The sequence below is a fragment of the Lepidochelys olivacea genome (assembly GCF_965140295.1).
Source record: "Lepidochelys olivacea isolate rLepOli2 genome assembly, chromosome: 15".
Classification (NCBI taxonomy): domain Eukaryota; kingdom Metazoa; phylum Chordata; order Testudines; family Cheloniidae; genus Lepidochelys; species Lepidochelys olivacea.
The window spans coordinates 30,003,366-30,028,026 of NC_140425.1; the positions used below are offsets into that span (position 1 = coordinate 30,003,366).

The 24,661-nt window shown below is 43.1% G+C and overlaps 1 protein-coding gene across 1 annotated transcript in view; it reads right to left on the minus strand.

The window, feature by feature from the left end:
- Positions 1-20,227, minus strand: part of HECTD4 (HECT domain E3 ubiquitin protein ligase 4) — a 121,970-nt gene extending 101,743 nt beyond the window's left edge. The window contains exon 1 of the mRNA XM_084649331.1: positions 19,864-20,227. Coding sequence (XP_084505457.1) covers positions 19,864-20,025 — 162 coding nt within the window. The 5' untranslated portion in view covers positions 20,026-20,227. The remainder of the gene's footprint in view (positions 1-19,863) is intronic.
- Between the last annotated feature and the right edge of the window lie 4,434 nt (positions 20,228-24,661).

The following is a 24,661-nucleotide window of genomic DNA, read 5'->3' on the forward strand; positions in this document are numbered from 1 at the left end:
CATTTCATTCCAGAATTATTCAAGAATCCAAATGGCAAACTAGCCAACTGAACATCTCTAGGGATGCAAGTAAATTGATCAGAACATGAGCTACTTAGCTGAAGCAAAGATCAATTTAACAATTAAAATGACACTTGTCATTACAAATGACAAAAGCTTTGGTCACTAAAAGTGACCAATCTAACTAATCGAAGACTAAAACTGGGTTCTTCCCCTCAGTTTTCAGGAAAAGGTCTCTGTGCAGGAAACAAGGGGAGGAACAGGAGAAAAATTTTAATTATTGCTTGAATGGTTTATATTGGTGTTGTTATACAATAATCTACCTCTGATTCCTATATGCAAATAATTATGGTACAGATTCTCAGCAGATGTTAATAGAGCTATGCTAATTCACATCATTGGAGCTGTGCTGATTTATACCTGTTGAGGATCTGTCCCCAAGTCTTCAAAGATTGAAAGTCAGAAGATTAACCAAGTGAAAATTTACTTTTTCGAACAAAGTAGAGCAAGGCACTTGTAGACCTGAACATCTAATGACAAAGTATTTGCTAAATTTCAGTCTTTTTTATAACACTGCTTACTTGACGGTCTCTGGTCATAAATCTCTAAGGATTGCTAGATACAGATTTGCATCCATACACCCGCTTACATCTTTTGGTTTATAAAGTATACAGCTTCTGAATTTTAGTTCATAAGGTTTCCAGTTTTTAGTTCTCAACTAAATTAAGGACTCTCCCTGCAAACCGACACAATTTATATCAAGTTGAATTACCTACTGTTTGTAGGACTCCCCAGCTCCTTTTCTTTGGTATGTTTCTTTACTTTCCTCTTAGAATCACTGACCGATTAGAAAAGGAGTACTTGTGGCACCTTAAAGACTAACAAATTTATTTATCTGAGCATAAGCTTTCAGGAGCTACAGCTCACTTAATCGGATGCACTCAGTGGAAAATACAGTGGGGAGATTTATATACAAAGAGAACATGAAACAATGGGTGTTACCATACACACTGTAACAAGAGTGATCAGATAAGGTGAGCTATTACTAGCGGGTGTGTGTGTGTGTGTGTGTGTGTGTGTGTGTGTGTGTGTGTGTGTGTGTGTGTGTGTGTGTGTGTGTGTGTGTGTGTGTGTGTGTGTGTGTGTGTACCTATTGTAGTGATAAGGTGGGCCATTTCCAGCAGTTGACCCACCTTGATTATCACTACAAAAGGTCCCCCCCACCGCTCTCCTGCTGGTAATAGTTCACCTTACCTGATCACTCTTGTTACAGTGTGTAGGGCAACACCCATTGTTTCATATACTCTGTGTATATAAATCTCCCCACTGTATTTTCCACTGCATGCATCCGATGAAGTGAGCTGTAGCTCCTGAAAGCTTATGCTCAGATAAATAAATTCGTTAGTTAGTCTCTAAGGTGCCACAAGTACTCCTTTTCTTTTTGCGGATACAGACTAACACAGCTGCTACTCTGAAACCTGACAGATTAGACTATCATTTGGACACTGATAATATAGAGATGTACTGCTTTGCTGCTGCAATTTCTAGAAAGGTTGTGTCTGGTTTGCTCGTAGAAGCATCAGTTTATATAAAATTCCCTACCTTGAATGGTTTACTTCTTCTAGCCATTTTCAGAATCCTTATCTGCCACAAACAGAAATGGACACATCTGCTTGGTCTTGCTCTTATAATGCAACATTTGTGCACATTCCTCAATACAACTCACTCACTAATAATTGATAAGAAAGTTGAGTGAACTGTAAAAATAGTACTTCTGATATTCCACAACGAACAGCTGGTTCTGTAAGTGAATTGTAACAATGCTGAAGGCATTTCTTGAACTGGCTACAAAATTATTTCTTTTTTGCAGTGGAATTCAGAGGCTTTATAACATGAGACTTATCAATAGGGTCCTGGCACAGTCTCCATCACTGACAATTTTTATGTCAAGATTGGATGTTTTTCTAAAAGATCGGCTCTAGGAATTATTTGGGGAAGTTCTAGGGCTGATGTTATACAAGAGGTCAAACTAGAATGATCATAATGGTCCCTTTTGGCCTTGGAATCTATAAATCTATAGTTTTCAAAGTGTCTATTGTTGGTATAATCTGTATTTGGTAAATCTTGGACACAAATGTCATTTGTTTGGAGACATTGTGGTCTGCTATAAATTTAGATGATTTAACTTCTTAATTAGTTAGCAAAGGCCTAAAGAAAAAGTCATTTCTTTCATATATTTTGTAGCCACTTTGCATCTTGGCAACTTATATTTGTTTTTGAGAGATGTTAAAATGCTCACTGCATAGGATTTTTAAAATAAAAAATGTCTGCAGTACAGACAGATGTCATATGAGACTTTATAGTAAAATTCAATGATTTTAATTGAAGTTGAAAGGAGCTGATTTAAAATGTTTACTGACTGAAACACAAAACTTTAAAAAACTTGCTGGGTTCCATATTTTATAATAAAAACTGTAAACATAAACCAGGTTGGCTGGAAGATTCACTAAGCCCCTACCTTTAAAACTATAACTGAGTCAGGGGAGAGTAGCAGCCGTGTTAGTCTGTATTCGCAAAAAGAAAAGGAGGACTTGTGGCACCTTAGAGAAAAACCAATTTATTAGAGCATAAGCTTTCGTGAGCTGTAGCTCACGAAAGCTTATGCTCTAATAAATTGGATAGTCTCTAAGGTGCCACAAGTCCTCCTTTTCTTTTTGAGTCAGGGGACTGAGCCTTAATATTGTTAAAAGTTGTAGTATAGATGTCTCATGTTTCCATAACCTGATAAAAATTTTGGATCCCTGAATTGGTTATCACTGTAGTGCTGATGGGCCTTTAGGGCATACACCTTTTGGCAAACCTGGCCCAATTTGTGATTTTCTTTCAAAATAATTTTGAAACCATATGAAACCTGGTGGGTTCTACTGATTGCTTTGATATTCTCGCTCAGATTACCATGACATTCAATGTTGAAAGAGAGCACAGGTATATTAAGAAGAGTATGCACGCAGTAGTTTGTTTACTATAGTCTGTAGTAGAACAAGCAAATAAATCTAGAAGTCTGTACCCTCCCCTTTTGCTATGCCTCCTCCAGCTCCTTATACCTCTTAATGTCAAAGCTAACTCAGGACCATGCTGGATAGACTCATGGAGCTCATGGCTCAACTGCTGCAACTTCTTGGCTCAAAGAAAGAATCCAGATGCTGGGGAGCAAAATCCTTCAGGGCTCCACAGGCCTCTTACATGGACTTGACAAGCAGATAAATGTGACATTTGAAGGCAGAATAGTCCTCTTTAAACTCCCAATGTGAAGACACGGGGAACAAAACCAACCTTCTGAAAACAAAGCTTGCTATATGGGATGATGTTGAGGAGTCCCTAAGCATCAAAGGTGCATAGTTATTGGGACCAGAATTGGCTGACCAGGATCAAGACTTTAAGGCTGACTCCTCCAGGTGCTCAGCATTGGGGGATAAAGCCTACATGTTGATGTCCACGGAACAGAGCTTGAATTATTATTAGTAGTAGTAGTTATACCGTAGCCTCAGGAGCTCTAGACATGGTCCAAGATCCCATTATGCTAGATGCTTTTCAACACGAAGTGACAATCTCTGCCCTAAAGAGCTTACAACAGATGGATACAGACAGACGAGAGAACAAGGAAACAATGAGAAAATATTGGCGTGGCTCTCTATCCTTGAGAGATGCGATGGCTAGAGAGCATCTCAGACTGAGCATTTTCTTGAGACAGAACAAGCACCAAACATGCTGATCCAAAGCTCACTGAAATCCCCCTCCCCATTTACTCCAGTGGGCTTTGGTTCTGGCCATAGTGCTACCACAGATGGGACACAACTGAAAGCCTTTGTGTTACAGATGGCTGAGGCTCACACCATCAGATTCAACAAAGCAGACAAGGCTCAGAGGAGCCACAAATGGGGGGAGGTCCCTACCAGGCCAGAAGTTCAGACTAAACTATCCCAACATTAGTTGGGAAAACCGGAGGCAATTTTCTAGAGGAACAGACAGCAGTATGGATGGACACAGCCAAGGCTGTGCTCGTAGCTGATGGCAGTCAAAAGTAACTGAGTAGCATGGTATCACCTTAAATATCCTTAGGAGAGAGGAAGAAGGTAGGTGTGAAAGGCTAGGTAGAGTTACTGTTTTCTCTAAGGTTACTGAGTAGCAGCTGTGTTAGTCTGTATTCGCAAAAAGAAAAGGAGTACCTGGGGCACCTTAGAGACTCACAAATTTATTTGCGCATAAGCTTTCGTGAGCTTTCTTCTTTCTAAGGTTACTGTTTTCCAGTAAGTGCCTAATTTACACTCAGAACCTCAAAGCAGAGATCCAAGAACTATCCTCTTTTCCCTAATCTCTCTAAGACAGGGAAGCGTGAGGAAGCTGCATCCCAGTGGATGAATACACAGGACTTTAGTGCTCACGGAAGGTGTGAAGTTTAACAGTCCTGGCAACTGAAGTTCACTTAGGGAAGCACAAGCTATAGTTTTCTTCACCAGAGGCAGCCAAGGTAAGAAAACAAATGGTAAACTGGTATAAATAATATTTACTCCATGTGTTGTACAGGGGAGAGCACAGGCCAGCACTTAAGGATACGTCTACATTGCAAAGAAAAATCCATGACACCGTGTCTCAGAGCCTGGGTCCAATTGACTTGGGCTTGCGGGGCTAAAAAATAGCAGTGTAGACACTGCTGGTTGGGCTGGAGCCAGGACTACGAGACCCTCCCACCTCACCAGGTTTCAGAGCCCCGGCTCCAGCCTGAGTGGGAAAATCTACTCAGCTATTTTTAGCCCCGCACCCGAAGCCCAAGTCAATTGACCCAGTCTCAGACTCTGTGTTGCAGGTTTTTCTTTGCAGTATAGACATATCCTTAGTTAGTACTGCAGAACAGACACTAACAAGGCTCACTCTATACTTGCACAGAGAGCTTGCAAAAGACTATTTCATAAATCACAAGTAATTTCAGTGAAAGGTAGTAAAGTGAGAAGGAGAAGTTGAGCCACAGGCACAGTTTGCTATTCAGGGAGAAACTTAAAAAGAAATAATTCGTACTACTACCCACTGCTGACAAAGAGAGCAAAGGAGAAACTCATTACAATGTTGTGGATAGAGACCAGGCTTTTAAGAGTAAGGGATAAAACATTTGTTATAAATAACATTTTTTTAAGCTTTCAAATCCCATCAATATTACCTCAACAAAATTTTTGCTATACCCAGAAAAGCGTGAAAGATCAAAAATAAACGAATGCTGGAAGAGATGTTAAAAAAAAATCCCACAATTTCTGAAATAGATTATGTGCAAATTCTTACATAAAGTACACCAAAGATTTTTTATATAGATAGTGTTTTGACTACTAGGCACTGCAATGTCAAAGCTTTGTTTGTTTAATCAATATAAGCTTTTTAAAACATAAGTTACAAATGTCTAGACCACATTTTAAATACATATAAGGACCTCCACTTCTATGCACAATTGAATGTACCACCACACCTCCAATTTGAGATCACAAAATGCTATGAGAAAAGGAGTACTGGTGGCACCTTAGAGACTAACCAATTTATTTGAGCATAAGCTTTCATGAGCTACAGCTCATTTCATCGGATGCATACTGTGGAAAGTGTAGAAGATCTTTTTATATAAGATCTTTTATACAAGGTCTTTTAAAATGCTATGACAATCACAAGTACAACAATTTCTTGCATGAAAAAATTCCAAACCCCAAATCCCTTCACCTATGAGTGACTGACTGAATACATTGCATTCCTAAAGAATGGAGAAAAGAATCTGCACATTCTGCAAAGACTTATTTATACTACAGTAGCACCTACAGCCTCAGTCAAGACTGATGTCTCACTGTTGTAGACACTGTACAAACACATAGGCCTGGTCTACACCTAAAAAACTTAGGTTGACCTAGCGACGTTGCTTAGGGGTGTGAAAAATTTTCACACCTCCTGCTTCTGACAGGCAGAAGAATTCTACCGTCCATCTAACTACTACTTCTCAAGGGACTGGATTTTCTACAGTGATGAAAAAACCCCTTCCATGGCTGTAATAACTGTCTACACTAAAGTGCTGCAGCTGTGCCTCTGCAGTGTTTGTAGTGTAGACAGACCCATAGTAAGAGAGAATTCCTGACCCAAAGAGCTCACAGTCAAAATAAGCAAGAAATATAAAGGTTGGGAGGGGCATGAGAGACAGAAAGAGAGAGCGAGAGAATGTGACTTGCATGAGTTCACAAAGCTTGTCTGTGGCAAATAGAACCAAAGCAGACCAATCACAAATTATAACTGTTCCTATACAAGTAGGGGGACTGAATAATGAAATGGAACAGTCCATAATGAAGTGCAGAGTCAAAATCTTAAAACGCTCATCTAGATCTTCTAATATCCCCAAGTCAGTGCCTTAAGAAGAAAGGCTATGGGATAAGAGAGGGTAAACCCACTAACAGATGTTTAGAGCTTCTGCACTCCCTCTCTCTTTCTCTCATGCATACCTAGTGGTCAAGCTGTACTGTTATTTGCTTGTTTTAGGGGCGACAATGACTCTCTTACTGCGTAAATATCGTGGCCTTTGTTAAATAAACTATATGCTCCATAATGTATAGCTGGACACATTTTGAAATCTAACAAATAAGCAGCAAGACAAAAAAAAAAAACCCCACCAAAACCAGCATCAAAAAGACAATTATGATTAAGTGAGCAACAGTCCCAATATCAGCTACTGCCCTATTTACTATAAAAGATACTTTGACATATTGTTAACATTAAAAGGGCTCTTTTAAAATCAATTTCTCGTTCTTGAATGCCAAGTGATAGTGTTTCCAGATCTGGTACAGACAGTAGCGGATGCTGGGGCTATTGCTTACTTCAGGCAGAGGATCCTGAATCCTGATGTTGAACAAAAGGGTCAGGTGTTTTCAGCTCTCAAGCAGATGTCAAGGATCTAATTCAATTTCTAACAAAGTTTTCCTGGGTGATATGGAAGTCTGAAGAGACACTGGGCTACAAGAAAGGGTGGGAACACTGAGTCACCTTGTCCCAATAAAATATCACGTAGGGGTGGATCTGCCACACGTGCTCCCAACTCCCACACCTTTCTGGCTGAAGTGATGGTTACGAGGAATGCATTTTTGAAGAAGGAGGAGAGAACAGCTTCTCATAGGCTCAAAGTGTGGCTTCCTCAATGCACTGAGAAATAGATTAAGGTCCTAAGGTGGAGTTGGCTCTCTAATGTGAGGGAAAAGGTTGGTCACGCCCTTAATGAAACCTGAAGTTGTGGGGTGTGTGTGAATACTGATAACTTGTCAACCGGTAGGTAGAAGGCTATAACAGCAGACCAGGTAAACTTTGATGGAGCTAAGAGATAAGCCCAGGGTTTTTAAATTCAACAGATATTCAAGTATATGACTGAGGTGTGACTTTCAAGGCGATAATGCTCATTAGATGTCTCAAGAATGGGAACAATTCCACTTCCGCAAGTAAGTCTCTCTTGTGGAGAGTTTCCTACTATCCACAGCACATTTTGTACTTCGAAAGAACAATCCCTTTTTATGCCCAAGAGACATCAAGGAGCCAGGCCTTGAGATGTAGCAAGGAGAGGTTGAGATGAGTTATTGTGCTGAATTCTTGGGTCAGTAGATCTGCTGTCAGGGGAAGTGAAGAGGTGGCCGCAGAGTCAGGTGAATCAGGTCTGGGAACCACACCTGCCTCAGTCTTGCCAGTGCTGCGAGGATGATAACCACTTTCTCTTGCTTCAGTTTGCTCAGGACCTTGAGGAACAACAATGTTGTGGGATAGGCATATAGCAGAATTCGAGGCCAAGAAGTGAAAAAGGTGCCTCCTAAAGAATCGAGATCTTGACCTCATCGTGAGCAGAATCATCGGCATTTCCCATTAGATGGAGTCGCAAAGAGGTTTATATCTCCAGGAAGCCCCAGGTAAAAAAAATCTTCTGTAGGATAGGATCACTCAGCTCCCATTCATGGTGCTGGCAGAAATGTCTGCTCAGCATGTCTGCTATGGTGTTTTGCAGACCTGGAAGATATGCTACTGAGATGTCAATTTGGTGTGTTATGCACCAGTTACACAGTTTTATTGTCTCTGTGTGCAAGGATTGGGATCTTGCTCCTCCTTGATGTTTTATATAATACATGGTCACACTTGTCTGCCATAACTCTAAATGATTCTTGATCTTAGGCAGAAAGCGGTTACACATGTACCAGACTACTTTGAGAACTACTACACTAGAACTAACTCCTGTTCTGACCACTAGGCCAGACCTCCTACGTTCCGGTCCCTAACTTGATGTATCCTGCAGAGTCTGGTCTTGTGGTTTTTCCTTTCCTGACATTTGGTTTTAGATGATGCAGTACTTTTTTATTTTCCTCAGACCTACAAAATATTGCACGGGCTTCTGTACAGAAAAGATTATATTCCAAGAAAGTGAACTGTAGCAAGACTGGACTCTCATAACTCTGCAGACAGCAGTACACTGTGTGCGCATACAACCATAAGCGGATATATTATTTCTGCTGCAGTACAAAAACCATTACCAAATTTTTACAGTCTGTGCTGAAACCAACTCACTCGATTCTCTCAGTGATGCTGGTGGAATTTATATGCCTATATCAAGAGGAGATTAAACCAATTTTAAGTGTGCAAGAATTCCAGATATCTCAAGAACAGTGGCATTTAAGCTTTGATTAGTACTTCTAGGATAAAAGAAGGAAAGCAGAAGTAGTTGAATACCTATCTATTCAAATTACCACAAGGAGTCTTAACTGCTTCTTAGGTGCCTTATCACTAAATTTGTCAATTTCTTTGCCTTTAAAAGAGATTACAGAAAATGATAAAAAACATAGCAAAGAAAGTTATGTTCCCAAATATATCAAAGAGTATATTAAACAGGTGGTATGTTGGGGGCGGGGGGAAGCTTGCTACAAAGGTATATATTCATATAGCCAGAAGAGAGATTCTAAAGCAGAGCCAAAAATAGAATCTACCTTCTTGACTTCCAGCCCCATCCCATAACCAAAAGGTCATACTTCTCCTCCCCAGCACATGTAACATATATGGACAATTGCTTTCTTATGTGGTCACTTATTCTTTAAGCAGAAAGCTAGTACAATATAGTGAATTCCAAGTTTCCAAATTGTTCTGTGATAGAAATACCAGCATTTCTTAGCTTAAGACATTCTTGCAAAGTAAAATGCATAGCAAAAGTATATCAAAATTTAAACTGCTCCAAAAAGCTATACTGTGTACAAACTCTCAACCCTCAGCCTGATGGATTGTGTCACTGTACTACGATCTAGCAATTCTGGTTAATACAATTTCTGAAGAGACACAACAGGAATCACAGTAAAGCCTTCAAGAGCAGTAAGCCATAAATCCCATGAACATCATAGAATCAGCCCAGTAAACCATTTACTCCAAGCATATGCCAATCTCAGATATGCAAAATATGTAAAGGATATGTTCTTAAAATCTGCCCTCAGCATAGACGGGAAGAAATACACCAACTGAATAAGAGGTTGTGACACAGAGGCACACTGGTGGTTCACTACCCTCTGTCAGCTACTCTTGTCAGGCCTGACATACTCACTATACCTAACACACTGTGTCATGATATTTATTTAAAAGGTGACGTGCAATATGCCAATTTGAAATCTAACAACACTGGTCATTAATATCACGTGAAATGTTTGTAACAACAATGTAGTGAAAGTATGGATACACTGATATTATTACTAGGAGACTGTAAACCAACAAAGGAGACAAAGCAGAATTTTCTCTATAAAGGGGAAATAAAATATAGTGACAGATGCCCTGCCAACAAAAGAGGGTTCTGACCTGCTGCCTCTGGGTCAGCCAGTGGCTAATCTTCCTGCAGTTTGGTAAGGGGGAGGTGTGACCCTAAGAGCACCTATGCCAGATGGTAAGAGACTCCCTGGTATGTAGCAAAAAAGAAAAAGATTGGTAGGAAATCTACGCTGAACCAAGGCTGTAGCTTGGTAAGTCTTAGCCACTAGGAAGTGTATTTTACTTTTATTGGCTTGTAACCATTGTGTCTTTATCCCTTATACTTGAATTCACTTAAAATCTCTCTTTTCAATTTAATAAACTTGTTTTACTTTTATTCTAAATCAATCCACTACTGTGTTTGACTTGCAGTGATTACTAACTCCAGTTAAAGAAACAAGCTGCTGCACTTTTGTCTCTTTAAAGGACCAATGCCCCTTATTACTCCTGTGAATGTTCCAGGAGAAGGCTTGACATTTCAGGACAGATGGTTCTGGGGAAATCTGGGACTGAGGGATCACACTGCAAGTGGTAAAGAAGGCTGGTAGAGACCAGGTCGGGGCTGTTGTGCTGTAGGCAGGCTGCTGGGGTCAGAGTGCTGAACCAGGGATGCACAGCACACAGATGGTTAGGGAACTGCATGCTTGTCTGCTGGTTGTTGGTGTTGGCCTGGACTCTCTGAAAATCATTACTCAAGTGAATTTCTTGGTTATAAGATTGTGTTCATTGTTACTTGCAAATAGTAAGAGAATTTCTATGTTTCGTTCTTCTTAGATCAATAGTATTGTATATGGAAATGTTTCTGTAATACTGATATTACATTTGATGCATATGTACACATGTAATATTTGATGTTTCAAATTTTGAAAATACATACAATTTTAAAATTGTAACATAATACTCTTGCTGTACTCCATTGCGCCTAACAAGTCTTTCAGCTACTGTAACACAATACATAGCAGGATGAACTTTCAATTTATAATCAGAGTTCGGGGATTGCTCTAGTTTTTCAAAATATGTCAAGTAATTTTAATCATATCTCCTCCAAAATCTCTGATTCATATTATGCTGTATATAGAAGCATGATTAACTGCTCAGCTAAAAGCATGAACCATGTTTCCCTTGTGGAAGCACTGTAAGTTTAATCACTCACTTTGAAATATGCCATAGGAGAAATAAGCAAAAATAATTAAAATGTACACATACAATCTAATATTCAAAACATCCTTAGTATCCTTCACAGTATATAAAAAGAATACACAAATATCAATCAAAATGTAATCTAATTTTTCTACCTACACTTCCTTTGTTAACAATCCTACTGTCTCTCAGCACAGATTTAAAATACATACAGATATTAATAAAAGAAAAATCTATGTGGGCGGTTTTAATCTATTTTAATATGAAAATACTGATTTGGCTTTTATTATTTATATATTTGGATTCAAATTACTAAGGGAGGGGGGAGAATCCAGACCCTCATCCTGCACCCACTACAGAGTATAGCATTTACTGCAGTAAGTAGTCTCACTGAAGTTGGCAATAAGCAATATGCTTCATAATAGATGTTTGCAGAATAAATTCCATAAAATATGTTCTCTAATATTTTCCATATGAGGTAGCTAGATTATGATTTAAAATGAAGTTCTTCAGGCTGCTGATCTATAATTTAGACTAGAGCCTTTCAGAGTTGTTGTTTTTTTAAATATGACTGAAATCTGAATAAAGGTAACTGGTGATAAAAAAACATTTAACAGTATCATCCACACTATAGATCAAGTCAGACTGTTGGTGGGACAGGCCAAGATTTCAGGATTGCTTTCATAAGAAAGAACAAACAATGAACGGGCTGAAAAATCCATTCACAAAGCAAGTGGATAATTTGCCCTGGTGAATGAGAGTATTGTCAATTTACATAGAATTTAAGCTTTCATTTATGGTGGCAAAGATAACCTTCCAAATGTGAGCCAAGTAGTAAACTGATCCAGTGTCATCTTTCTGGGCAGCAGAGCTACATTTGGAGAACCATGATAATTTCATACTGCTGCTGCTTAGGAAAGCTCTGAGCACCAGCAGAGACAGATTTTGGAGTATTTACAGTGGAAGAGGATCTGAAAATCAGGGTCTATGGTAGGAGTAGAAAAGGTACTCATATTACAGTGATAAGCATGATGTAAATGCCCAAACAGTAGTAAACTACCAACCCCTCTTTCTGCAGCCATTGAGATAGAATTTATAAACACACCAGCTAAGCCAGAAGACATTGTGAAAGAAAGTACCACAAGAAAGTTCCAGGAGCAGCATTCTGCTATAATTCCCAACACTGGAATTCAGGTGTTCAGTTTCTCAAAATGGTACTGCCCCTTGCTAATGGGGATCCCACCCTTGTCTTTCGTATCTATTCACTGAAAAAAAAAACCTTCCTTAACGCAGAGTAAGGTTGCCTGATGCTATCTTGAGTCCTCCCAGAACATCCTTTTTAACAAAACTCAAACTTCTGAAAACTAGGAAATATAAAGTTACACTACACACCAATAAAACCTTAATTTTGCCCTCCTGGAGCTGACAATCATTAGGAATTATCTGCATGCCCCTCAGCTGCGTTCCCTGTATTAAGTGTAGCTGTACTGAATGGTGGAGGGATTAGCTTGAGAAAGTTGGCAGCACTGTGATTGTGATATGAAGCAATCTGGGGGGCCTTGAGCACACCAACATGTGTCAACCTTAACTATAGCAGAGCTGATGCTCTGTTATAATCTCAAGGGTTAATCCATCAAATAGTAAGCATCTGGGAAGTTTTTCAAGTCTGAATAGTAGATATGGCTACAGTCACACTTATTGAAGAATAGTAATTCTTTCTAGGCACATCCAGCTGTGGCTCCTGCAGAGAGCTAAAACCCATGACAAGTGGTTAATCCCAGATGGGTCAAACCTAAATTAACTAAAACAACCTACTGCAGATCCCAATGTGGATGATTCAAGCATTGACTACAACCTATGGCTACTGCAACAAAAACATACATGATCTGAACAGCAGTCTTGCTATCACTACTCTCTCTCTCTCTCTCCCTCCCCCACAGGTAAATAAATGTCTATGAAAAGCACTATTCCAGCAACCTACCCCACTGACTCTATTCATATCACAGAAGGCCACAGGTTACTAGATCCTCACCAGATGAGGACAGAGACATGGCCTAGGTGGCCAGGTACAGGTGTAGCAGCATTTATAGCTCCAAGAACAGGGTCCTTCGGATTTTCCCAGGCTAACCCTGAAGACCATTAAGAGAGGGTGTCCCAATGACTTCTGTTTTTCTTAAGCAGATATGTGAAGTTTAAAGTATAAGAATTAAGACAGCAGTGAGACCACTGGCGTTTATATTTTACTTAATCCTATGACTAACATGAAAGAAACTGGACTTTTCTCACACTTATTTCCCCAGTGGAAAAGTTTCAAAGTAAGTGCCATTTTACATTAACTGAACCTCCCGCTTGTTAACTCCAGAACTGATGGCCTTCCACATAAGTCACTGACTGATTTGAATACAACCTACCTGGCACAGAGCAAAAATGTATTACCATTTGATGGGCTATGTGAAAAAACATTGTAATGTCATCACTTGTTTCCTGGGGCTTTGACTGAGACTAACAATTTCCACTGCTGGCACACTTGTTAGTCTCAGAGAAGCCAAGGACTGAATACACCTTGAAACTCTCATCCCAATACATAAGGTTTGAGGAACATTAGTGGGGAAGCTTGTACAATGGCTAAATGTTGCATCTATTCTGTTGGCAGAGGACTTCATTGTTAATACGGATCACTGCAGCAGCTTTTAGACGTACTACATTCACTTTTTTTGTGATGCATTTTTCACTGAAAATACAGACTTTTTATACGTTTCAGAGTAGCAGCCGTGTTAGTCTGTATTCACAAAAAGAAAAGGATTACTTGTGGCACCTGAGAGACTAACAAATTTATTTGAGCATAAGCTTTCGTGAGTTACAGCTCACTTCATCGGATGCATTCAGTGGAAAATACAGTGGGGAGATTTATATACATAGAGAACATGAAACAATGGGTGTTACCATACACACTGTAACCAGAGTGATCACTTAAGGTATCGCAAAAAGAAAAGGAGTACTTGTGGCACCTTGGAGACTAACAAATTAGTCTCCAACGCATCATCAAGGATCTACAACCTATCCTGAAGGACGACCCACCACTCTCACAAATCTTGGGAGACAGGCCAGTCCTTGCTTACAGACAGCCCCCCAACCTGAAGCAAATACTCACCTGCAACCACACACCACACAACAGAACCACTAACCCAGGAACCTATCCTTGCAACAAAGCCCATTGCCAACTGTGTCCACATATCTATTCAGGGGACACCATCACAGGGCCTAATCACATCAGCCACACTATCAGAGGCTCGTTCACCTGCACATCTACCAATGTGATATATGCCATCATGTGCCAGCAATGCCCCTCTGCCATGTACATTGGTCAGACTGGACAGTCTCTACATAAAAGAATAAATGGACACAAATCAGACGTCAAGAATTCTAACATTCAAAAACCAGTCGGAGAACACTTCAATCTCTCTGGTCACTCGATTACAGACCTAAAAGTGGCACTACTTCAACAAAAAAAACTTCAAAAACAGACTCCAAGGAGAGACTGCTGAATTGGAATTAATTTGCAAACTGGATACAATGAACTTAGGCTTGAATAGAGATTGGGAGTGGATGTGTCATTACACAAAGTAAAACTATTTCCCCATGTTTATCCCCCCTCCACTCCCACTGTTCCTCAGATGTTCTTTTCAACTTCTGAAAATGGCCCACCTTGATTATCACTACAAAAGGTTCCCCCCCCCCTTCTCTCCTGCTAGTAATAGCTCATCTTAAGTGATCACTCTGGTTACAGTGTGTATGGTAACACCTATTGTTTCATGTTCTCTATGTATATAAATCTCCCCACTGTATTTTCCACTGAATGCATCCGATGAAGTGAGCTGCAGCTCACGAAAGCTTATGCTCAAGTAAATTTGTTAGTCTCTAAGGTGCTACAAGTCCTCCTAGACTTTTTATAGTACATATATTTACTCTGCATGTGCACAGATACACAAGTTTAAAAGACTGCTTATTTTGAAACACTGAAATTTGGAAATTAATCTTTAAAAGATACTGCAAGGCAGGAGTGCTGGAACAATTTTTATAGCAGAGGTGCTGATGATGGAAAACATGTATTTGGTGTTTGTTATTACTACTGTCAGGGGGTACAGCAGCACCCCCAGCTCCAGCACCACTGCTGCAAGAACGTATTTTCTCCTCATGAGTGTAAACATTTCATAACTTTCCACTTAAAAACCCAACAAAATCTTACAGGAGTGGGAATGTCAGGTTTAAACTTTAAATATCCTGTTTATTATCAATTTGTCATAATATTAGTGTTATGTCAACCGTTTTCTTGTTACATTTGTTTTAAAAGAGAATGAGACTTTAAAGCACTACAAATAAACATACAGAAGAAACCAAAGTAACTTATTTGGATGTTATTCTCTCTCAGGTAAATACAGAGATTCCTAGAATTAGGGATATCCATTCATTTATATAATTGTTTTAGATTTAAAGAGTACATACCAAACAAGCTTCCATCCAGAAGTGAGTGCCCTTTTCCAAGTTTAAAAGTATAAATAAAAGTTAATTAATCAAAGCAGCAACAACATATCTTCCCTAACCCCAGTCACATCTCACAACAGATGAGTATTTGGACAGTTGAAATTTATTTATTATGCATCAAATCAGAAAAGCAATGGCTCAATCTACTGGATGAATATATAGCCATGCATTGAAATATTTTAATATATTCACTGTTGGAACAAATCCAGTACAGTTTACCAGGGAAGGATAAGAGTTATGTATAAAATGCACAGTAGAAGTTTTATGCAAAGTATCAAAAATTTATAGTAGGTAGGTACTGAACATTTTTACTAGTCACTTAAGATCTCAACTGATCAAAATTCTGCACACCCCAAGGCCAGACACATTTAAGTCTGCATACTATACTAATCCAATTTTTAAGAATGAGGTATCTTTTCATTTTAAGGTCTTCTACTATTTTCAAAAAAAGAAAAGGAGGACTTGTGGCACCTTAGAGACTAACAAATTTGAGCATAAGCTTTCGTGAGCTACAGCTCACTTCATCAGATGCATTCAGTGGAAAATATAATGGGGAGATTTATATACACAGAGAACATGATCACTCTTGTTACAGTGTGTATGGTAACACCCATTGTTTCAGGTAAGGTGAGCTATTACCAGCAGGAGAGAAAAAAAATCTTTTGTAGTAATAATCAAGGTGGGCCATTTCCAGCAGTTGACAAGAACGTCTGAGGAACAGCGGGGGGTGGGGGGGATATAAACTTGGGGAAATAGTTTTACTTTGTGTAATGACCCATCCACTCCCAGTCTTTATTCAAGCCTAAGTTAATTGTATCCAGGTTTGCAAATTAATTCCAAATCAGCAGTCTCTCATTGGAGACAATGTATACCTTCAAATCAGTGGCACTGCTATGGGTACCCGCATGGCCCCACAGTATGCCAACATTTTTATGGCTGACTTAGAACAACGCTTCCTCAGCTCTCGTCCCCTACTCTACTTGCGCTACATTGATGACATCTTCATCATCTGGACCCTTGGCAAATAAGCCCTTGAGGAATTCCACCATGATTTCAACTATTTCCATCCCACCATCAACCTCAGCCTGGAGCAGTCCACACAAGAGATCCACTTCCTGGACACTACGGTGCTAATAAGTGATGGTCACATAAACACCTCCCTATACCAGAAACCTACTGACCGCTATGCCTACCTACATGCCTCCAGCTTTCATCCAGACCATACCACACGATCCATTGTCTACAGCCAAGCTCTACGATACAACCGCATTTGCTCCAACCCCTCCGACAGAGACAAACACCTACAAGATCTCTATCAAGCATTCTTACAACCACAATACCCACCTGCTGAAGTGAAGAAACAGATTGACAGAGCCAGAAGAGTACCCAGAAGTTACCTACTACAGGACAGACCCAATAAAGAAAATAACAGAATGCCACTAGCCATCACCTTCAGTCCCCAACTACAACCTCTCCAACGCATCATCAAGGATCTATAACCTATCCTGAAGGACGACCCACCACTCTCACAGATCTTGGGAGACAGGCCAGTCCTTGCTTACAGACAGCCCCCCAACCTGAAGCAAATACTCACCTGCAACCACACACCACACAACAGAACCACTAACCCAGGAACCTATCCTTGCAACAAAGCCCGTTGCCAACTGCGTCCACATATCTATTCAGGGGACACCATCACAGGGCCTAATCACATCAGCCACACTATCAGAGGCTCGTTCACCTGCACATCTACCAATGTGATATATGCCATCATGTGCCAGCAATGCTCCTCTGTCATGTACATTGGCCAAACTGGACAGTCTCTACGTAAAAGAACAAATGGACACAAATCAGACGTCAAGAATTCTAACATTCAAAAACCAGTTGGAGAACACTTCAATCTCTCTGGTCACTCGATTACAGACCTAAAAGTTGCAATTCTTCAACAAAAAAGCTTCAGAAACAGGCTCCAATGAGAGACTGCTGAATTGGAATTAATTTGCAAACTGGATACAATTAACTTAGGCTTGAATAAAGACTGGGAGCGGATGGGTCATTACACAAAGTAAAACTATTTCCCCATGTTTATTCCCACTCCCGCCCCCCCACACTGTTGCTCAGACATTCTTGTCAACTGCTGGAAATGGCCCACCTTGATTATCACTACAAAAGGTTTTTTTTCTCTCCTGTTGGTAATAGCTCACCTTACCTGATCACTCTTGTTACAGTGTGTATAGTAACACCCATTGTTTCACGTTCTCTGTGTATATAAATCTCCCCACTGTATTTTCCACTTTTCCACTGCATGCATCCGATGAAGTGAGCTGTAGCTCACAAAAGCTTATGCTCAAATAAATTTGTTAGTCTCTAATGTGCCACAAGTCCTCCTTTTCTTTTTGCGGAAACAAACTAACATGGCTGCTACTCTGAAACCAACTATTTTCAGTGTCACAAAATATTGGAGTCTCAATGCTCCACAATTCAAGATTACGAATCAACCAAGCAAAGGTATCATAACAGACTGCTATTTTTAAGGTTTCATACTGAAAGCACACAGAGTACTCAAACTCTAGCCTTCCCATTTCAGAAGGTTTTTGTTGTTGTTGTTGTTTTAAACCACACCCATACCATGCTAACAGCCCCTTACACAACTGTAATAAAGACAGGATAGCCTTAAACTTTATTTCCTGCTCTGCTCCACTCCTCCCCTACTAATAAGTTTAGGGCGGGTTATTTAAAGTTTTAGAGACAAATAAGGTTCCAATACTAAGGCCCTCCATGTCACGTTTCATTTTGGAGCAAGTTTCTGGTCTAGTTTGTAAAATCGTAAAAATAAGAGTGTATCAGAGAAAAAACAGGAATCCTGTATGGGGGAACAAGCACACTAGAGATCTAAGCATGCCCATGAGACATTCTAGTACAGTAATTAGATGATTTGCTCACTACTACTTCCACAAGTATATACTGAGGTTTAAATCAATTTCTGAATACATTTTCACTGAAAATCAAAGTGGATTCAGATCACAAGAGAGGAGTCATGGCATTTAGACAGAGATATAAAAATAAACAAACAGGAGATATCACACAAATAGGGAGAGCCTTTTATGGTGGGTGACTTGTGCCAATATCCATTTCATGACAACCAGTCCATGCTCCAAGACCCACCCCCAATGAGGAAAGAGTCAAACTCAGCAAAATAATAATAAATAATAATAGTAACCTTCCTTTTTTAGATAATGCTGGAGGAAATTTTCATAAACAGCAAATTTAGCTGCCTGTCACCAGAATCTAGCAGTGATTTTGTCAAGACTGCAGGCTTTTGCACCTGCTGTGGCTTGTGGGTTCTTGGCAACACCTTGGAACGCAGCCAAACCCTCAGTAAAGGGGTTGTGGCCTAAATAAATGCCTTTGACCTAACACAGTACATAGATAAAGCTGCTGAACCATCCCCACTTAGATAACACCACTCTGCTTCTCTGACAAAGACCCTGTGTCATTGCAAGCTACACTGCCTGGGAGAGAGGGTGGGGTGACAGAGTGAGGAGAAGAAGAGAGACATACAGCAAAATATACAGCCTACCGAATAGATGCAATCTACACACAGTCACAGGAAACACCACTGGAAAAAAAAAACCTATTGTACATAATACATAAATACACACAGATGCACAATTCGCCTTCCACCAGAGCTACCAACATTTGTGGGAGGGGCAGAAACTGTGATGAAGAACCCAGCTGTTCCTCTTGCTTTTTAATAATAATCATTACCACAGCCTAAATACTGCACCTAGATAACCAAGTATCCCAGATGCTTTGCAATAAGACAAATAGATTTAATTACTAACCATACAAAAACAACCATTAAAATCAAGATAAAACCATAAATAAAAATCAATATGTCAAAGCCTGTTCTAGAATACACAGATTTTTTTTTTAACCCTACCCATAACAAGGAGATTTTGATTCAATCCTTCACCCTCCATCAACATTCCCTCTCCATCCCCGTCACCATTAGTTAGGGACTGATCAATACCCTGGGCCACTTAGATCTCTGGATTTAGTACCCCCCCCCCCGCAAAATCATCTATCACCTCCTCACATCCACCATTCTCCATCCCAGCCTCCCCAAACCTCCACCCTCCCTGTGTCATTCATCCTTGCCCCTCATTATCACCACCCTCCTCACCTGGATTCCCACCACCTCCATCCTCGCCCAGTCCCCCCAAGCCCTCGCTGGGCAGCCTTCTCCTCTCCATCCTCACCCCCCCCCACTCACCCTAACAGCCCCCACCCTGCCCCATGGAGCAGCCCCCTCCCGGCAGGGGTGTGTGGTGGGGGCGCGGAGGGGGGCCTCACCTCCAGCTCGGTGTCCCCGGGCTCGGCCACCCCGACGATCTCGCTGGGCAGCTCGGCCAGGTCGGTGACCCGGATCAGCCCGTCGTGTAGGAAGATGGTCTCCTCCTTCACCGAGAGCCACTGGGCCGAGTCCGCAGCCGCGGCGGCCGCCGGGGACCCCATGGGGCTGGCACCGGGCGACCCTGGGGCAGAAGCGAGGCGGGCCCCGCTACCCCCGCATGGCGGGGGGAGGTGGGGAGGGGAGGGAAGGGAGAGGGGTCCCTGGCGCGCTGGCGGGAGGGAGCTGGGCGCCGGGGGTCCCTGAGGGGAAGCGGGGCCGCGGGGCTCTCTAGCGGCGGCCGTGCCCGGGGCGCAGCGTCCAGCTCCTGCTCCCCTCCTCACACACACAGGTGACAGCACGACGCCATGTTGCGGGCTGCGGCGGGCCCGGCATGCCCCGCGCCGGGAACAATACACCCCCCCCCGCGGCTCCCCAGCGCCCCGCCCCCCGCGCCAAGGCCCCGCCCCCGGCCCGGCGGCCCCGCCCCCCGAGAGCTCCGCCCCTCAGGCGTGCGGCGGACCCCCTGCTTTGCCGTCTCCTCCTAGAAGACACCCCCCCTTATTCCTCCTTGTCCCCCCCGGCTGCCCCGACAGCTCTGCCCTTGCCGGCCCCTCGCTTGTTCCGCTCCCCCCACACCAGCTCCCCGCTTGTTCCGCTCCGCTTCCCGCCCACGGCTCCCCGCTTGTTCCGCTCCGCTTCCCCGCTCCCCCCCAGCACCTCCCCCGGCTCCCCGCTTGTTCCGCTCCGCTTCCCCGCTCCCCCCCCCAGCACCCCCCCGGCTCCCCGCTTGTTCCGCTCCGCTTCCTCGCTCCCCCCCCCGGCTCCCCGCTTGTTCCGCTCCGCTTCCCCGCTCCCCGCTTGTTCCGCTCCGCTTCCCCGCTCCCCCCCCAGCACCCCCCCGGCTCCCCGCTTGTTCCGCTCCGCTTCCTCGCTCCCCCCCCCCCGGCTCCCCGCTTGTTCCGCTCCGCTTCCCCGCTCCCCCCCCGGCTCCCCGCTTGTTCCGCTCCGCTTCCCCGCTCGTTCCGCTCCTCCGCTTCCTCGCCCTCCCCCGGCTCCCCGCTTGTTCCGCTCCTCCTCTGCCCCTCTCCGCTTCCCCCCCACCCGGCTCCCCGCTTGTTCCCTCCGCTTCCCCGCTCCCCCCCCCAGCACCCCCCCGGCTCCCCGCTTGTTCCGCTCCGCTTCCTCGCTCCCCCCCCCGGCTCCCCGCTTGTTCCGCTCCGCTTCCCCGCTCCCCCCCCGGCTCCCCGCTTGTTCCGCTCCGCTTCCCCGCTCGTTCCGCTCCTCCGCTTCCTCGCCCTCCCCCGGCTCCCCGCTTGTTCCGCTCCTCCTCTGCCCCTCTCCGCTTCCCCCCCACCCGGCTCCCCGCTTGTTCCCTCCGCTTCTCCCCAACCCGGCTCCCCGCTTGTTCCGCTCAGCTTCCTCGCTCCTCCCCTGCCCCACCCGGCTCCCCCCTTGTTCCGCTCCGCTTCCCCCCCACCCGGCTCCCCGCTTGTTCCGCTCCACTTCCCCGCTCCTCCCCTACCCCACTCCGCTCCCCCCTCCCACCTCCCCCCCGGTTCCTTGCTTGCTCCCACTCCGCTCCCCCCCGCCCGGTTCCCCGCCTGCCCCACTCCGCTCCTTCCCCCCCCCCAGGTTCCCCGCTTGTCCCACTCCGCTTCCTGCCTCACCCACTCCGCCCCCCCCCCACGACTTCTCGCCTGCCCCTCCTCCCTCCGACTCCCTGCCTACCCCACTTTGTCCTCTCCCTCCCATGCCTGTGCCATCCTGGTGCCCCCCCTCCCCCAGCTCCCTGGCCCCTACAAGTCTGGGTCCCATTTATTCCTCCTCACCATGGCTCTGTGACCCCTCCTAGCCTGAGCTTCCTGCCTCCCCCTTAGTTCCACCTGCTTTCTCTGTGACTCACTTTCCCCTTCTTCCCATAGCCTCCCGTCCCTCATTACAGGGCTCCCAGGGTCTGTCACCTAGGGTCCTCGGCGCACACCCGTGCAGACAGGCCCACATTTATCTGATTTATTTTGATTTTATTCCACACCAAAGGGCACCTTCCCAACACTGGCACTTTTGACATACATTTAAAAGGAGAAGGATATAGCGGGGTCCAAAGTAAAAACTGACCCAAGGTGAAGCGCTTCTTCCTTTTACCCGACCAAACATAATTTCATCACCAGTCCTATAACCAATACAGCTCCCATCAAATCTCACCCTTAACTGCTTCAACCCTCTCTCAGTGCCAGTTCAGAGACCTGTGTGCAGACATGCACACCAAAAAATGTAGAGGCAGATGTGCAGGTGTCTGCACAGATGTGCACATATACACCATCACGGGGCCTAATCACATCAGCCACACTATCAGAGGCTCGTTCACCTGCACATCCACCAACGTGATATATGCCATCATGTGCCAGCAATGCCCCTCTGCCATGTACGTTGGTCAAACTGGAGAGTCTCTACGTAAAAGAATAAATGGACCCAAATCAGACGTCAAGAATTCTAACATTCATAAACCAGTTGGAGAACACTTCAATCTCTCTGGTCACTCGATTACAGACGTAAAAGTTGCAATTCTTCAACAAAAAAACTTCAAAAACAGACTCCAATGAGAGACTGCTGAATTGGAATTAATTTGCAAACTGAACACCATTAATTTAGGCTTGAATAAAGACTGGGAGTGGATGGGTCATTACGCAAAGTAAAACTATTTCCCCATGTTTATTCCCCCCCGCCCCCACTGTTCCTCAGACGTTCTTGTCAACGGCTGGAAATGGCCCACCTCGATTATCACTGCAAAAGGTTTTTTTTCTCTCCTGCTGGTAATAGCTCACCTTACCTGATCACTCTTGTTACAGTGTGTATGGTAACACCCATTGTTTCATGTTCTCTGTGTATATAAAATCTCCCCACTGTATTTTCCACTGCATGCATCTGATGAAGTGAGCTGTAGCTCATGAAAGCTTATGCTCAAATAAATTTGTTAGTCTCTAAAGTGCCTCAAGTCCTCCTTTTCTTTTTGTGGATACAGACTAACACGGCTGCTACTCTGAAAACAGCCATGATTGTAAGTATACTATTGCTTGCATCATAGTAAATGTTCTGTGGTATTTTATTTTCAAAAATCTTGAAGCCATAGTAATATGAGGCTTATCCACATCTTTGCTGAGAGATGAGGGAGACAGCTGCGATCTGTGTGGGAATTGTAATATATCAGATTAGCATAGTACAAATTAGTGAGGTTCTGCTGTGTATATATAAACCTGAGGAGTGGGCTTCAGAATTACAGGCCTCTCTCCACTTAAATGATCAGCTCTTCTAGCTCAGCACAAAATAAAACCGCTCTATACCTATGAGTTCCATGAGGCTGGGGGATGGTGTACACCATTACGATACACACGCCACCTGGGTTGAACACGGCTTGTCCTTGAGCTCTGTAAAGGGTTTACAGATTCAATCCAACAGTTGGACACTGACCGTGTAAAAGCTTGATAACCACAGATGTACAATATTTCAGATCACACCACTGCCACATATCTGCTCAAGATAGGGGAGTAGAAGAGGCTGCTGCAGGAGTAATGTGTTGATATAGAAAGGGATTTTCTTTTCCTCTGCACTGCACATGCAGAAAGTTGGAACTGGAAGGTTTTGTGGTAGTTGAAAACGAATTGTCATTCAGGGAATCCTTTTTAAAAGGGAAAAGTATGGAATGTTGGAATAAGAAGGTTTTGTGACAATTAGGAATAGTAGTTCATAGATTCGTAGAAGATAGTTGTATGTTTGATCAATGCAAAACAAAGAAAACAGTGACCACAGTGGAATGTTTCAGAGTAACACCCGTGTTAGTCTGTATTCGCAAAAAGAAAAGGAGGACTTGTGGCACCTTAGAGACTAACCAATTTATTTGAGCATGAGCTTTCGTGAGCTACAGCATCCGATGAAGTGAGCTGTAGCTCACGAAAGCTTATGCTCAAATAAATTGGTTAGTCTCTAAGGTGCCACAAGTCCTCCTTTTCTTTTCCCCGTGGAACGTATCCATTAGGTCACCTGATCACCACGCTGGAGCACCTCAGACAGTAAGAAGTGGTGGAATGTTGTGAAGAGTCTATGGCAGTTGGGGGCTGGCAACTGCATCCTGGCTGATTAAACAAGCTGCTCCAACAGCATCTCCCTGGAGAAATAGAGAAGCTGCTGAGGTTAGTTTAATTCACAGTGTTTGGTTACAAAATAGTAACTGGGCCGAGTGTTTTGTAACCAGGTGTGGGAGTTTTACTTTTTTCATTAATTTCTATAAGATAGGAACAAAGGAAGCGATCATAAAAATAAGTATGCGTATATTGTAGTGGAAGTAACATTGGAAGAACTAATGACGGCTACCTATCTAGCTTACCTGCATACGCTTCCACCCATCAAGTGAGTATCTGAGTGCTTTCCATAGCAATAGCGAGGTTCCTAGCAGACTTCATGGAATCTCTGACACGTCTCCCTTCTTGGGATCTAAACTCTGCTTGAGGTATCATTTACATATATACATAATTCTTTTAGTGGGGGTTGGGAATGGGACTAGGAGAGGATGTTTGTATTGTGAGCATCACTTATGGTGGAAGAGCTTCCTGAAAAAGGAAGCTTTTGTAATGTTTCCCAAAACCGGGCTGACTAGATTCACCTTATTTCTTCTGGAAGACTGTTCTGTAGCTGGATCCCCTAGACTTAGAATGCTTTGTCCGCAGCTCTCACAGGCTTAATTCTGTGCCTTGTGATCTGCATTTT